Below are 16,907 nucleotides of genomic sequence, written 5' to 3'. Positions count from 1 at the left end.
TGTGTCTTTCAAGTCTAATTTTTTTTTGGGGGGGGGGAAATCCTGCAAGTACCAGAGAAGACCACTGCAGGCAAATGTATGCTCATGGGTGCCATGTTGGCGACAGCCTAATCTACACTGAACCTCAGTGAATCCTCCAGGTTTTCAGGAAGGGGTATTTTCCATTCCTACCTGGAGATGCCAGGAATTGAACCTCAGACTTTCTGAATGCAAAGCATGTGCTCTGCTCATCCACTAAGGCACAGTTCTTCCCCTTATTCACTTTTTCCTACCAGGAGTGTAAGCCTCTTTTATCCAGGTGTTTCATTTTTGAAGTGTAGCCTTACATAGGTGAAAGGTGGTCCCAGCATTATTGGCAGAAAGCTGAATAGCATAATGTCTACTACATCCTTATCCCACTTTGCCATTCCTCGGCTTATTGGGATCTGTGCAAACAGTGGTACAGTTAGGTAATTTTAGTGTTTGGACTTTATGTTCTTATGACCCTGAGATGGGGATGTATATTCAGGGGTGTAGTTGTTCGGGGTCACCGGAGACTATAGACCCTTTGCTTTTTTGGGAGCTGAGGCCTAGCAGGGACCCTTTGTCTCCAGCATCTTACAAACCAATCTGCATGAAAGGGGAGAGTGTAAGCCATTGAGCAGAACCTTCTAGAAGCTATCACTGTCTTCTTCCTGCCAAAATTCCAAAAAAATACCCTCATCCTGTGTTGATTGCTCAACAGCACTCCAAACAAAATAAGAGACTGAAATCTCATTTTATTGTATAATTGTAGTAGGGTGTATAATTTTAGAAAGGGGTGTGGCTGTGAGAGGGCATGGCGTGACTATCATGATGGGACCCTGCACTTCTGAATTTGCCGCTGCATTGTGGGAATTACTTCATTTACTTCAAAATATAGTTAAGTCCATCAAGCTGTGCTTGGGGGCACTCTTGCTCATTCTGTAGAGTGGCGTTTGTTGAAAATACCATTCTGATGGAATCAGCTCTTTAAGCTGCTGCCAAACCAGACAATTAACACAATTCAGCAAAAAGCACTACACCCTCAACTTTCACAGGGTTGGGAAATTTCATATCCTAGAATTCGTACTACAAATGGTTTCTCTCAGTTTCTAATTTTTCCCCTCTTAAATTTAGTTCTCCACATTTCCACAGCAATTTGTATTTTTTTAAAATCCTCATGAAAATTCATCAACATTTTAGTGCAAATACCTCCTAATATAGACATTTTGATATGCAGTTTTGGTTAATATACACATTTTTGCAAGCAGTTTTCCCCAAGATCATGCCTTTTTGTATGTTATTTTCACTAAGGTATGCATTTTATGCACCCTCTACCCAAATATATGCATGCTGGAATTCACTATTAGGTTGGAAAACTTCATCACAAAATTCAGAGAAGTATGAATGAATGAATTATTTATTTCGATCATAGACCAGCAAGAGCAATACAAAACAATTCACTTGTAAAATAAATATTTACAAAATACAGCCTCAATTTGCAAAACTGTAACGTTAAAACTAGTTGTCAATAAAAACTAGTGGGACGTTTTAAAATCTTTGACTAAAACCCTCCTACAAGCAATAGCAGCTGCACAAAATTTCACCACCATGTCTGTGACCCCAGGGCAACGATCGGCAAGTATTCCAGGAGAGAAAGTTGAGCTGGGCTTTGGGAGTAGTGCTGGATTTCCTATAGTCCCAAGAGCGAGGGGAAAGGCGGCCTGACGTTGGTCTGATTGAAGGATTGCCTTGTCAGCTTAGTTCTATGATCTGGTTGACCTCACCAGTCAAATCCACATAGACAGCACCAGTTTGCGCTGGGGGGGTGACAAGCTTTGTTTTTTTTGTTGTCCAGCATGCTCAGGTGGGGCGATGAAGGTGTAGGGCCCAGTTCCTCAGGACCCAGGAATCTGGATTGTAGCCAGCCAGATCCAGACTGTAAAGGTCTGGCCGGATGGTTCAGCGGATATTCCTTTAGGGGCCTTGAGCACCCTGTCGCAATGTCAATCGGCTTTGTTGTTAGCGGTCGTAGGATAGTAGGGGCTGTGATGTTCCTATATTAATGTATATATGGTAAGTGTTGGTTGTTTAGAAGATACATGGTAAGTGGAGTGAAAGAGGAGGGGGAGTGAATGGGCAGTAGAATGCTAGATGATTGGCTGAGTGTTTAAAATGGCTGAACGTATAAAAGGAAGAGTGAGAGTGGAATCTGGGGGGAGAAGAGAAAGAGTGGGTTGTTTGGTGGGTTTGAGAGAGTGGTTTACCAGGAGAGAGTGGAGAAGGAGGGGGGTGGAGTTCGGATTAGTATTGAGTAAAACCATATGCTTATGTGCCTTAAGAAGAAATCTTGTTAATCTTCTTAGCTTTGTTATCTTTAATAAATACTTAATTTGGTTTACCAAAGGCCTGATCCTTGGCTGGGGTTTCACAGACCAGAAGGGAGGGTAAGGTAATGACCAAGGCTGAAGGGGAACTGTAACAAATGGTGGCAGCGGTGAAGAGAATAACAATACCAGTATTCAGAGTCTCTGGGAATACTAGTATTAGGACGTGACTGGTGGTTGCCTAGCAGGGGGATCTGTTGAGATCTGTGCTAGAGCGGGGAGAGAAACAATAAAAAAGGACAGTCTGGACTGGTGGAGTCCCTGGTGGTGCCTAGTGACAGGCAGTAGCCACGCGCAGGTAGGAACCTGACAGGGAGAGCCAGGGAAGGGCGTCACAGGGGCCTCAGCGCAAAGAGGAATCCTCATATGCCGTTTAGGCTGGCAGGTCGAAAACTCAGATTTCCTAGATGCTGGTGTCATTGAAGGGCATGGTGATTTCAAATCTCGCTCCAGAGGCTTCCTGGCATTGTCCTGCATGGAATGAACGAGTGTGTCTCTTAAGAGAGTGAGTCTGGAGGTTATTTCTTCCTGAGACAGTAAAGGTAGTAATAAGAATGAGTCTAGGAGGTCTTTTTCTTCCGGAAGTTGAACTGATTTGAAATCGTAGAGAGAATTGGAAAGCATACATTTTGAGCTGAGTCCGAGGCTCAGAGAGCTTTGGGTAGCCTGGGAGTTGTCTGGATGAATAGGTGAATTACTCAAGATGTTATTTTCAGAGAAATGCATATTGTTGTGGAACAGGTCAAATCGATTATGATTCTCGAATACTCTAGATATTAAAATTCCGGCGTGGAGAAATTTGTCTTTTTCTTTGTAGAGGAGTTGTACAGATGCCCAAGTCCGAAAGGTTATCACGGCTCAGGCGTACCAGTGATTGTTAAATAGATATTTGATATCAATGATGTCGGCGATAGTGCCACACCGGGGGGCAATCTTTTTTGCCAGGTGAAGGAAATGAGCTTTACGGTGATCAAAGGACCAGGCACCTGGAGGCTTCGGCAAATTAGAAAGGATTAGGCTTTGGCGGCTGAGAGACAATTTCCAAGCCTGGCTGGTTATGGGGTTTGGAGTAAATCTGGGCTTAATTTGGTCCTTAAGCTGGAAGGCAGAGCCTGAATCAATAGCGTGTTGCCTTTGGTCCTGAGGTCCGACTGGTGAGTATATGGAGGCTGCTTTTTGTTCTAGAAGGGCCGGGGGGCTGGCAGGTATTTGTTTTGTCAGCTGAGGGATAGGATGAAGGGGATCCGGCTCTGCCGTGTGTTCATAGACATGCTCCACGTTAAGAAGTTGTGTGGTCTTTCCCTTCTGGGAAGTTTTGAATGGAACCTGTTTTGATTTTTCGAGGAGGTCGAAGAGCCTATTGAAATTCAGTCCCTTGATGTTTGCGGCTGCTTTCAGTCTTTTCCCCTTTGGTTTGATGTTTTTGCTCTTTTTCTGGGTAATGGGTTTGTGTTTTCCTTTTTCACAATGTGGCTTTGGTGGATTCGTGGGCGCTCTTTCTGCCACTGGTGCAATGGATGTTGCTTGAAGGGGCTGAAAAGAGGAGAAGCCTTCATTGCTGGATCTTTTGCTTTGTTTGTGGAATTCAGCTATGACCACCAGCAGATTGTAGCATTCTGAGATAATTTTTTTTATTTTGGCAAGTTCAGTTACGAGCAGCGCCGACACATTTTCCATTTTGGGAGGGGTTGGTTTGTCCTGGAGTGATGGCCAGGAATATTTGTCATAGGGAGGAGAAGAAAGGGAATTGGAGATCTGGTTGTTCTTAATACAGTAGGGCCCCGCTAATATGGCGGGTTAGGGACCAGGCCCCCGACGTAAAGTGGAAATCACCGTAAAGCAGGGCCCCATAGACTATAATGGGCCACGTCATGCGAAAGTGACATCAAAATGGCACACGATGGGAAAAACCCACCGTATTAGCGGAACAAGCGCTGTAAGAGCAGGGCCTTTCCCTAATTGAAAACCGCCGCATGAACGAAGCACTGTAAAGCGGAGCCCTACTGTATATCCAGGCATTATAGGACTCAAGAGGCATTCCTGGAGTGCTGAGGGGTTTACTTGAGATTCAAGATAGGTGGCGTGGTTACTTATGGGTTGTTTTGAGGCAGTTTTTTCTGGATCAGTCTGGTTCTCAGGGAGGTTAGATGCCAGGAGGGCTGCTTGCGCGAGTTCTGTTGCAAGGTCTAACCCAAGGGGGGGACCTTTCTTCTGGGTGAAGAGCAAGACTGTCCCTGGTGTAATCCACGGACCAATCAAGGTTGGTGGGGGCTTCGATTTCTACATCGTTGGCCTTGCCTACAGTGTTCGAGATAGGGAGAGAGAGTTGACCACCGCCTCCCCCAGTCATCTCTTTCAGTGAGAAGTAGGAATAGATTTTCATTTGTTTTCCCTTGTTTTTCTTAGGTGAGGCAGTGGGGGGGGAGAATAGAAACCCCCAGCATCTTACTTGTGAAGCGGGTAAGGACCATATTGTATCCAAGGGTTTGTTGGGGGAGAGACCTAGACTCGTTTGTTGTAACAACTGGGTGTAGAAAAAAGCCTCCAAGTTAGTTCTGAGGCATGAGTTATGAGACGAGGTCGTTGTTACACCCGAATGGGCGATTTATGCTTCTTGCTCTGAGGCGGTTATCTCACCGTGAGGGGGGGAGGGAGTAGCTCAGCAGTTCTCCTGGTGTTTTCCTGATTTTCTCCTCCCTAGTTGATTCACTGTCAGCCTTTGTTGTTCCAGTAAATGGACAGGCAGTTGGGGCTGTTTCAGATAATTTACAGTCTCATAACAAGGCCAGGGCTCACCTTAGTTAGAAAGGAAAACTCAGCAGCACTCGGGAGCCATTTCAGATGCAGCCAGCTGCGCCGCCACCATCTTCCTCCCCAGAGAAGTATGAAGGAACATTGTCTTTCAGTTTGCATATTGGTCCAAGAAGTTTCTCATTAAAATGCAAACAAAAATTCTCCCCCCATCTCTAATCCTCATTATGTGATTCTTAATAATTTTCCAACTTATTTGTTTCTTCACATTTCTTCCACATGCAATAAAAATCCTCCCTTTTGTCCTGACATTCCAACATGTGGCTGAGTAACTTTTATTTACTTTTTGTTTATGACCACTTGGGTAACGTGTACACATTTTTATAGCAATTCTCCTGTACAGCTATATTCAAAGAGAATTTAAGTATGCTATTCCACAGCTTTCCCCATACACCCATTGGGATGTTTTTGCCTATATCATGACCCCATCTAACTATTTAGTCTTTGTTCTCAGTCCATGTTGTACTTCAATAATTTATAGATTTTTATAGTTTAAAATTTCTATAACATATTGCCTATGTTATTTTCAAAGAAATTATTAGGCATGCAAGGCACTTTTTCACACCGTCATTCTGGCTGATTCATAATAGTCAGATGTTTTACTCTTATGACACATTTGTGAAGTGGAAAAGGATTTGCAATACGCAATGGAGTGCAACAAGGGTCCAGTTTACATTCAAGACTCTGCTCAGCAGGTGTTGTCAGGATTTATGGCTGAACTCCAGTTTTACTATGGATTTAAATCCCATTTATTCTATGCTCCTGTCCATTTATACACTAATATTTATGACATAATCATTTCTTTATGGATGTTCTAACTATCCTTTACAAGCTATGCCTCTTGTAGGGGTGGGGTGGGGTGAAACGGAACATAGCAAGGGGAAGAAGAAGACAATACAAATTAAGGAAAATGCTGCCAACTGGAGCAGGCTGTCAGTGTATAATTAAAATCAAATGCAAATTAGCACCAAAAGTTGGACATTAACACTTCACTGCAGAAATCGTAAGTACTGTTATGGGAAAACCTATTGACTTTATTCTTGTTAAAGGCTGAAGGAGGGAAAGGAATTTACATTTAATAGCCTTTCCTTTTTTAAAGAATTTGGGTCTGATCCAGTGAAAGTTAAGTGCTTTTAAGTCCCACTGATTTTAGTGAAAGTTACGTACTCTCACCTATTTAAGGCTGCAGTCCTGTACCCACCTACCTAGGAGAAACCCCATTGAACTCAATGGGTTTACTTGAGTGGACGTAAATAGGACTACTGATATCATTTCCAAATGACTTTGAATTGCTCGGCTAAAAAAAGAGTGCTGTTACAGTAAATGAATCCATTGTTTTACCATTTTGGTTATGGTGCTAATGTTTTACTGATCACAGTTTGGGGAAATGAAAAATATAGCTGATGTTCTTGAGGGGGGTGGGAACATTTTTCAGTAGGAAAACATGGCCCCAGTTTGGAACGGGCCCCCGTGGCTGCTTTCTGTAAAAGACAGGTGGCAGACAGTTGTAGGCATGCACACACATCAAAGTGCATGTTTAACATGACATGCAGTCTGACCCAGATGCAGAAACAAATGCAAGGTAGGCCAAGTGCAGTTGTCACAGGTGCCCAGCTTTAAAAGAGATGTGTATGTACCATGTACCATGCTACAGTTTTGGCAAGTAGATAATGCAGGCCTGCAAACTGGAGCATTTTTTTTTTAAATCATCAAATTATATGGCTGCCATGTGAAAAAATACAAAGCATGCACACACTCTGATGGAGATTAATTAATTAATTTTTGCAAGCACACACAATGAATTAGCTTTCTCAAGCATTAACTTCTGTGTTGCAACTCATCTTTAACATAAGCTCTTTTCATTTGGAGTTTCCGTTGCAACTCATCTTTAAGCTCTTATAGGTTTGAGGTCTGTCTGCGATCCAACTATTACCTAAAGCATTACACAACAAGCAGAAAGCAGCCTACTTGCTACCTTCCAGGGCTCCATCGGCCACAGGCACCCAGTCATTTGTCCCTTTCATGAGAGAAAAAAAATACAGTATTAGGCTGTATTTGCTACAGATGAAAGAATCACAGGAAGGAAAAAAGAATATGCTGTAGCCACTTTATAAATCACCCTTCATTATGGATGGATACTTGCAGCTTTCAGGTGTGACATTTCATCTAATGTTTAATGGGTATGAAATGAAGGGTTTAATCTGGTCTTTCAAGTGCACTTGTTAACAGCACAAGACTTGCCAGAGATCTGTACTTTCTAATGTCCATTTTAAGCAACACAACCTACTTTCTGCTTGCTTTTGTTACTGCTAGGAGAAGAGGGAGGATAAAGTAGCTGTGTTTGCATGCAATGCTAAGTATGGTTTAGCAAAATGCAGACAAGCTAAGCATGAAGCCTGCACTCTTTCCGCTTTCCATATAATGCCAAGAGAAGGGCTTCTGCAGAGACTAGTTCACTTTCAAGGAATGTTGGCCTGCCATGCCAGATGAAACAGGAGTCCTTGTTTAAAACAGATTCTGGTTAACTCCTTGTTTTGAAGCAGGTTTATTATGAAACTTACCAGAGTTTCTTGCAAGCCAGGATTCCTGGCTCCTACAACATGGCAAGCTGAAACCAAAACCAGTCTCCAAAGAAGTCTGCCTCTTCTGTGCTGTGCTGTACCAGAAGTGAAGGGAGGGAGCAGCATTCGAGCCTGACACTTTGCTTGGGCTTGCTGCAGCTCATCCACATAGAGCTAAACCATGGTTTAGCATTAGAGTGAATGCAGTTAGTATATCCTCTACTCTTCTCCCAGAAGTAACAAAATCAAGCAAAGCCATTGCTTAGCATTACCTGCTAATGCAGCCAGACTCTAGGCAGATTGTAAAGATTATTTTAATGCAATTCAAAAATCCTAGCAGCTGATAGGGTCCTTCTCCAAAAAAAATTGCACACACATCTAAACTAATACAGGTGATTATCAGCACTTCCTCTGTTAGCAATAATATTTCAAGTGTAGCAGACAAGTCCAGAATGAAATTATCTGAAGTACTACTTGTATTTATGCTGTGGGCACACTAGTCTCTTCAAAAGCAGCAAGAATGGTTTTTCTGGCTGCATTTTGACATGACTCTGTCTTTGGCTAGATACACCTCCCTTCCTAACTGCTGACTTCAGACCTTTTAGGGCTGCCCAGGGCAAGGTGGTGGGCCAATCATCATCTCTGCCTGAGTCTACGCAAAGTGTTCCCATCGCCTACACTTGGAAGGCAAACAGGTTGATCTACCAATCAATTTCAAAATCTGTCTGAAACTGAATTTTAAAAACACACATTCGAGTTGATCCAACCAGGTAAAAAGGGGCAGAAGCTGATCCCAGTTTCAGAAAACAGACGTAGAGATGCACTGGAACCAGCACAACAGGAAATGTGTCTCTGAGTGTGCCTCCCTTAGCTCCAACATCCAAGCTGTGCCAACCTAGAAAAACAAGTAACTCTACAAATATCCTCTTTTGGGGGGAAAAACCATCTGCTCCACTTTTCAAGTTGCCATTAAAATTTCAGGAGCCCCACAAGTACCCCCAGAAAAAAACAAAAACAAAAAAACCCAACCCAACACACACAAAGCCAGAGAAAACCAGATGAATGCACAAAAAATGTTGCATAACCCAAAAGAGCTCACTGGATTCTGTCTTGGTGAGGAAAATAGAAATGTTGCCACCTAATGCAACAAGGCTGGGAGAGATCTGGCAAAATATAAATGCATGAAGAAGGTCTGAATGTGTGTAGCATCTGTAAATCAAATAGATTTGCTTTTTGAAAAGCATGTAAAATCATAAGTGAATGTGAATTTGTTTGAAGAAACCAGAGTTCAGCAACGTAAGAGTATAAGAACAGCCTGTAGAGCATGTAGAAGATCCCTAATCAAGTTCCTTCTCTGTTTTGCAGTTATAGGTAGCAGAATCATAGAGTTAGTAGAGACCTCAAAAGTCTAGCAATTCTGTTCAGATACAGAAGTGCTAGGAATTAGTCCAGGGCCTCTTTAAGCAAGACAAATCGAATGAAATCAGGACCCTGGGCAGCTCCCAGTGGCCCCTGCTGGCTGAACTTTGGAATCTTAGGATGATGAAAGAGATACATCCTCAGGCTATGATGGTGAAGAAAGGGGTGCTGGGGTCTACTTCCTGAAGGGGGTGACTTGTGAGCTGAATCTGATTCCCTCTCAGGCCATCCTGGGACCCATATGCAAGGGACATGACATGATCTCCCTATTGATACAGGAAACCCACCACAACAGCGTCCCTAACAGGTGGCCATCCTGCCTCTGCTTAAAAACCTTGAATGAAGGATAGTCTACCACATTGTGAGGCAGTCTTTTCCCACTGTCAACAGCTCATATCACCAGGAAGTTCTTCCTAAAGTTTAGCCTAAATCCTTTTTCTTGCAGTTTGAACCCATTGGTTCCTGTCTTAGCCTCTGGAGCAATAGAAAACAAATTTGCTCCATCATGTATGTGAAAGCCCTTCAAATATCTGAAGATGGTTGGAAAGATCTATATCTTGAGACCCTGGAGACCAAGAGTTGACAGTGTGCTAGTTCTCCCAATGGCCTGACTCTACATCAAATATCTCTAAATGTTTGAGTCAGCCTTTAGATGGCTATGAACTAGAAAGAAAAACTAGATTCGAATGCTAGCTTCCTGTTGAGATTAAGACCACATTCATTCCATACATTTATTCCACTATGATTCCACTTTAAATAATCATGGCTTCTCCCAAAGAATCCTGGGTAGTGAAGCGTGCTGAGAGTTGTTAGGAGACCACTATTCCCTTCACAGAACTACAATTCCCAGAGTTCCCTGGGAAGAGAGATTGACTGTTAAACTACTCTCAGCATCCTTCACAAACTACACTTCCCAGGATTTTGGGGGGAAGCCATGACTGTGTGAATCATAGTGGAATAAATGCATAGTGTGAATGAGGCCTCATTTGATACACCTGATACCAAAGAGAGGTAGCTTTGATATTAAGAAGTAACTAAGATTCTTCAAATCTTCCATTGTTACTACATCTTTAGGCTGTTAATCCTATTAAAAAGCTTGTGCAATGCTTCTGTGACCCTTCCCAAGGAAGTGGGGGATTCCCCCCTGCACCCCATTTTCAAAAAATTACAGATATGATATCCAGACAAGTTCTGACTCAACAAAACAATTCTAACTCCCTAGCAAAAAGCAATTTGGGAAAAACAATTTCTGTTTTACTCAGAGATTGTATTTTTTGATTGCTATGTTAAAAATAAAAAAAGGTTTCCAGCATCTGGCCATTTTCACAATGTGGATTTTTTATTTATTTTGATACACAAAAAAAGCCAGCTAAACAGCTAAAATTAATGTTCAAATAAATCAGTTTGATGAAAGCTTCTCTTATCCATACAATATTGTGGGAGATAATAGTTCAATTAAAAAAAGGAAATTGCTGTACTAATGTTTACCTTTGTTATGCACAAAGTCTGTGTCCCACACTGACTTACAGTTTACTTTTCTAGCAGCAGAAGAGCTTAGGGGTCAATTCTCTTAATTTCTTCCCAGTGTCGTGGTGCTTCAAGAGTATTACATAGAAACCAATCTCTTAGCTATCTTAAACTAATTAGCACAGTCACTTAATGGTGTGTAGCAATGAAGAATTAACCTTAGAAGCATTCTTAGAATTTCCTTGTCCAATTTTCAGGGAGCAGATTTGGGCTAAGCATTAGCAGAATCTTCCTAATAATATGAGCTGTACTGAGAGCAGAACAGATTGCCTTGGGAGGTGGAGCTGCTCCTTCCCAGGAGCTATTTAAGCAGAGGCTGGACTGCCTTTTGTCAGGGATGCTGTATTTGAAGACTCCAGCACTGAACAGCAGGGCTGGACTAAATGGCCTCCAGGTTCCTTTCAGCTCTAATACTCTCTTCTTCTTTGTCTATGAAAGGGAGTGGAAATGGGAAGAGATGCACCCCTGAAACTAGTTGGAATACCCTAGTTAGAATTCTGAGCATTTGAGTACTCCAAACAGCAACTGGCTTGCCCGTGCAGTAGGAAAGATCTTTCCCTGTGCAGGATAACTGATCTATGCTCACAAACCTGAACTATGCACAGGCAAAAATTGTTGTTGTTGTTGTTGTTGTTATGTGCCTTCAAGTCGATTACAACTTACGGCGACCCTATGAATCAGTGACCTCCACGAGCATCTGTCATGAACCACCCTGTTCAGATCTTGTAAGTTCAGGTATGTGGCTTCCTTGATGGAATCAATCCATCTCTTACAGGCAAAAATAATGGATCCATAAACCTGCTTTCCACATTTGTCAATTTGCAGAGGTTTTCTCAGCATGTGGAGAAGCTAACTGACATGCATGGTTGCTGTTAGAGACTAACTGAAGTGAAAGTGCAAATTGTTTTCAATTGCGTCTATCCAGTGTAACATAAACTTCAGAGTGGGCATCCATGAGTGCAAACAAGTGCTACTGTGAGGCATATTCTCATATGCACCAACACCATATTGTAACTATTTCTAGATCAGGGACTAGTTCAGCCTTCCCCAACTGGTACCCTCCAGATATTTTGGACTACAGCTCACATAATTTCTGACTACTGGCCATGCTGGCTAGAGCTGTTGGGAGTTGTAGTCTAAAACATCAGAACAGCACCAGGCCAGAGAAGGCTGGCCTAGGCTATTATTTTATATGGATGTTTCTAGCCTCCATAGCTGCGGTACATTTGAAAACACTATTGAAAAATGCAGAGCTTGGAAAAGTTACTTTTTTGAACTACAACTCCCATCAACCCAATCCAGTGGCCATGCTGGCTGGGGCTGATGGGAGTTGTAGTTCAAAAAAGTAACTTTTCCAAGCTCTGGAAAAATGCTAAAGGTTGGAAACAAGGAGGCAAATGAAACAAAGACCAATTTCACTGGATGTCAACTTCTACAATTACTCAGCTGATAAAATCAAGAATTTTCACGCACTTAATCAGTTTTCTCCCTCCCCCTCATTTCAGAACATTACTTTATTGTGAGAACATTCTTTGCGGTGATGCTGTTACTTTCCAAAGTTTGAGGAATAGCTTCTCAAGGATCCTGAAATCATATAACCCACTTTAGATAAGATTCGAACATGCCACATGTCTGCCATTGTTACATCAAGTTCCTATGTCAAGAATCCCTATTCAGAAAATTACCCCTTTGATCCAAAATTCTATATCCAGCTGTGCTAGACAGCCCAGTGGTGTGACTTTGGATCAAATATATCCCTAAATATTTGAATCCGTCTTCAGAAGACTGTGAAACAGAAAGAATGCTAGTATGGACTAGAATACTGCCTTCTCATTTTTTAACTTAAGACCCAGATAAAAGTGTTTGAAATACATACAGTATGTTCTGTCTGAAATATTCATATTTCAACATCTAGTATAAATTAATTAGAGAAGAATGTCAACAATGCATATTTTCATGGACATAATTTTAGAGCTGTTTGCCTTGACTGGAAACAAGGCTACCTTTAACTTCCATGAATAATCCAGAGCAGCCCTTCAGATATACCCCCCCCTTCGTAATTAGGGGATGTCACACCTTGAGAATGATTGCAGGGACACTATTATACCCACAACAAACAAAAATAATAGAAAGAAAAAAGAGATTATTTCCTTTAGGACCAAATCATATACCCATATTGGGTCAGCCTCTGGCAGCCCACATTGTTCCTTTGAAATCTCATCTTCACATCCCTCCCTCATTTTTTGGTTTTGATTGGAATCTGGACATGCAATAAGTCATATTCTTTGTCCTGAGTCACATGGAAGATTTCCCAGTGTTCAAAATATGCAGTCCAGAGACCAACGTTTACTTGCTTAGCAGTCAGGTTAGAAAAATGGATTTGAAGAGATAATCTGCTTGTCTCATGTCCATTTCACTCCATTGTTTTAAGAATAATTCTGTAACAGAGGATATTTTCTCATGCATTCTGATAGCTGTCACCAGCATCATATGGAATCAATCCATTAGATATAAAAGTATTTTTAAAATGCTATGGAAAGAATGGTTCAGCTATACAGAAGTCTCTATAGCCGAATTTGCACACTCATATCTTGGCTTGATATACATGAGCTCCATGCACCCAAACATAGCCCTTTTGCTGCTGTTTCACTATTTCCTTTACATGTGTGAGCAAACAAAATATGACACTGCAGTTAACCATAGCTTCCCGTTCCATACACGTTGGGAACTTATATTTAATGGGTTCTAAATAAGCTAGGATCTGGAAGCCAACTTTAAACCATGCTTCATATTCCTGCTTGCATGGAAGACATTCCTGCTTGCATGGAAGCATAGTTTCTCAGTTTGAACACAACACAGATCTGCGGTTAACTGTAGCTTCCTGCCTTGCTTCACACCACTCATCTGACGTGAGGAGCGAGGTAGCTCCATGTGGCTGCCTGAAGCTTGTGCATAGTTTGGCTAAGGTGGCCACTTATACATCCCCCAAACAGAGGATAAAAGAGGATATAGCACTGTATAGGCCAATTTATATGTATATATGCCGATTTAGAAATAATGATGATAATTTAAAAGAAATATATCTCACCACAGTTGGGAGGATTGTGACCTGTATGCCTGCTCAGTGAGCTGTCCTGGGGCTAACTATTGATGGGTGACCTGAAGGCCCCTTCTTATGGTTCTTTATCTTTATCAGCAGCTTGGACAGCTCCTTGAAGGTTTGGACTAAAACCTGGAGTGGATTCTACTGCCCCACTGACATAGAGTCAGCAGACAACACTGCCCTACTCTCCGTTTATTAAACCAAGATTTAACAGTGTTAATACGGCCTACATCTTTCCACCCGTTGTAATTTCACATTTGGTAGGAGTAGAAATTAAAAACATTTAGAAGTTTACAAACATTTAAAGCAGGGAAGGGGACTCCCCCCCACACACACATCACAGCAATATCTACCTCATCCTCTCTGATCCAACGTTGCTTCCCTGGTGGTATTAAAGTCACCAACCCAGGACACGTTAGATCGGTTCTACAGCTGGGAAGTCATAAACCTGGGGAAGAAGAAGAAAATCCAAGCCAAATAAATTATTAGTATTAGTATTAGTATTAGTATTAGTATTAGTATTAGTATTAGTATTAGTATTAGTATTAGTAGTAGTAGTAGTAGTAGTAGTAGTAGTAGCAGTAGCAGTAGCAGTAGTAGTAGTATTTGAATTATATCCCGCCCTTCCTCCCAGCGGGAGCCTAGGATGACAGATAATACAATAAATGTGTCAGATAATGTGTAAAAGGCCTTTATAAGCATGGCACAATGGATGGATGAAATGCACAGGAAAATGAACGAAGAGAAAAACAAAATATCTTTCAGATCACGATTGGCTATATCATCACAAACATATAAAATCCTTGCCATCTCCTGTCCTGTCACATCACAATATACAATAGCATAAGTAATCTCTGTAGCATGAAGCCTTGCTTCAAACATTTGTATGAAGTACAGTTTCTAAAATAATGAACATTCTCCTAAAAAGGTAGCTCGATGCTTGGAAATATTTTGAGGCACTCTAAGATGCTGGGTTGTTAAGACATATGTGAAACAGTTATGTTGTCCTCTTCCATTATTGAAGAGAGCAAAGCAGTGATCAATACATCAGCTAAAAGTGGCAAAAACTTCACACCCACTGATGTGTGAAAAACACACTCTTTGACAAGAAGATAACACAAAGCATCAAATGCACTAAGTCCACTGAACCATCCATTAAGTTTAAAGAATCCAGCCACATAACTACATAAAATGCAGGAGCAATTGTCCATCAAGTGAGAATTGTTGATTTTTCTCAACTTTCTTCTTTGATTCACAATGATACCAATTTTCTTGTAGCCTTTAAAAGATATGGCAATAATTACATTGATATGCTCCATTATTACGTACAACTTAATGTTACTCCTGTAGCAGAGTGAAGATAGCACAGGTAATTGTGCCTTGTTTAACAGAACTTGCATGGACTAATAACACTGGCTTGTCTGTCTTCCAGCCTGAACTTATGCTGCACTGTACTGATGAGCATACAGGTGGGGATTCTGTGGTTTTACCTGCAGGAATCATATAGTTTGAAAATCCTAATGGATCTCTCCAACATCTAATGAATCTCTCCACACTGAAGATCAATTCCAAAAATTATCCTCCTTTCACACCTTAGGACTTTTAGAAGTTAATCACCTCCCTGGCAGGCATATAAAGTCAGAGCACCCTAGCGAGGGAGCCTGCTCCACGAGCTAGAGGGAGCCCCAGCTGACGAAGCGTCAAGGCCCCAGCTGACAAAGCGTCAAGGCGAGTTAAGCAGCAGAGCGAGTTCGGCAGCAGGGCGAGGAGGCCAGGGCCCCCCACTCTGCCCGTCTGTTCCCTGACCTCAACTAAACCGCAGTCTCCAACCCATTGACGTAATAAACCTTAAACAAAACTATGCAGGTAAGAAGCCAGCAGGGGTGTGGGGGCTTTCCAGTGTTTTGCACCGCCTGCAGCTTGTACGACTATCTGCCTGTTGGACAGAAGTCGTGGGTATGCTCTCGGTGCAATGAGCTCCTGGCTCTCCAGGAACGACTTCATTTCCTTGAGGCCAAGGTGGCGGACCTGGAAAAGCTGAGAGAGGCAGAGAGGTGTGTGGAGGAGGCCTTCAGGGACGTTATAGCTGTGTCCCACTCCAACGATGATAGCTCTTCTGCTATCATGGACAACGATGGTCTCAGGGAAGGAGAGCATCCAACTGAGGAAGAGGGAAACGATCCCTTAGAAGGGACCCATTCCTTGGGGGATGAGCAGCTATCCTCTCGTGCCGAGGATATATCTCCAGGGGGTGGAGGGATCCTTGTAGTGGGTGATTCGATCATTAGGAACATACACAGTGGGATGTGTGATGGGCGTGTAGACCGCAAGGTGTTTTGCCTGCCTGGTGCGAAGGTTGCGGATATCGCCCGTCGTTTAGATAGTTTGGTAGACAGTGGTGGGGAGGAGTCAGTGGTCATGGTGCACGTTGGCACCAACGACATTGGGAAATGCAGCCGTGAGGTCCTGGAAGCAAAATTTAGGTTGCTAGGTAGGATGCTGAAAGCCAGGACCTCCAAGGTGGCTTTCTCTGAAATGCTACCGGTTCCACGCGCAGGACCAGCCAGACAGGCCCAGCTTCGCAGTCTCAATGCGTGGATGAGACGATGGTGTCGGGTGGAAGGGTTTGGATTTGTTAGGCACTGGGGAACATTTTGGGACAAGCCGGGCCTGTACAAAAGGGACGGGCTCCACTTGAACCAGAATGGAACCAGACTGCTGGCACTTAAAATTAAAAAGGTGGCAGAGCAGCTTTTAAACTGACTGAGGGGGGAAACCCAACAGGAGCTGAGAAAGGTCCGGTTCGGAATAAACCTCCCCCCTGGGATAAAAACCAAAGAAATGATGAAATTTTAAAAGGGGTAGGCCTAGAAGTAGGCATTGTGAGAGCAGGGGCACAGGATATAAATTCAGAAGAGCAAAATTACCACAGGCCTAACCACAAGTGCCAAAGACACTTGAAGAGAGACACTGCTTACAAGTGCCTGTACGCTAATGCTAGGAGCCTCCGAACCAAGATGGGAGAACTGGAGTGCTTGGTCTTAGAGGAGAGCATTGATATAGTGAGCATAACGGAGACCTGGTGGAATGGAGAAAACC

General features: G+C 42.6%; 1 protein-coding gene across 4 annotated transcripts in view; it reads right to left on the bottom strand.

The window, feature by feature from the left end:
- CALCR (calcitonin receptor) overlaps positions 1-16,907 on the bottom strand; it is a 252,662-nt gene that overhangs the window by 151,644 nt on the left and 84,111 nt on the right. For 3 of the 4 annotated variants that reach the window (XM_061587208.1, XM_061587206.1, XM_061587207.1), the window contains exon 2: positions 14,162-14,256. The exons of the other annotated variant lie outside the window; for it this stretch is intronic. In XM_061587208.1, coding sequence (XP_061443192.1) covers positions 14,162-14,166 — 5 coding nt within the window. In that variant the 5' untranslated portion in view covers positions 14,167-14,256. The remainder of the gene's footprint in view (positions 1-14,161; positions 14,257-16,907) is intronic. 4 annotated transcript variants of the gene reach the window in all.

Source organism: Rhineura floridana, chromosome 10 (genome assembly GCF_030035675.1).
Source record: "Rhineura floridana isolate rRhiFlo1 chromosome 10, rRhiFlo1.hap2, whole genome shotgun sequence".
Classification (NCBI taxonomy): domain Eukaryota; kingdom Metazoa; phylum Chordata; class Lepidosauria; order Squamata; family Rhineuridae; genus Rhineura; species Rhineura floridana.
Note: the sequence above shows the minus strand (reverse complement) of the source record. Positions and strands in the feature narration are given on the sequence as shown.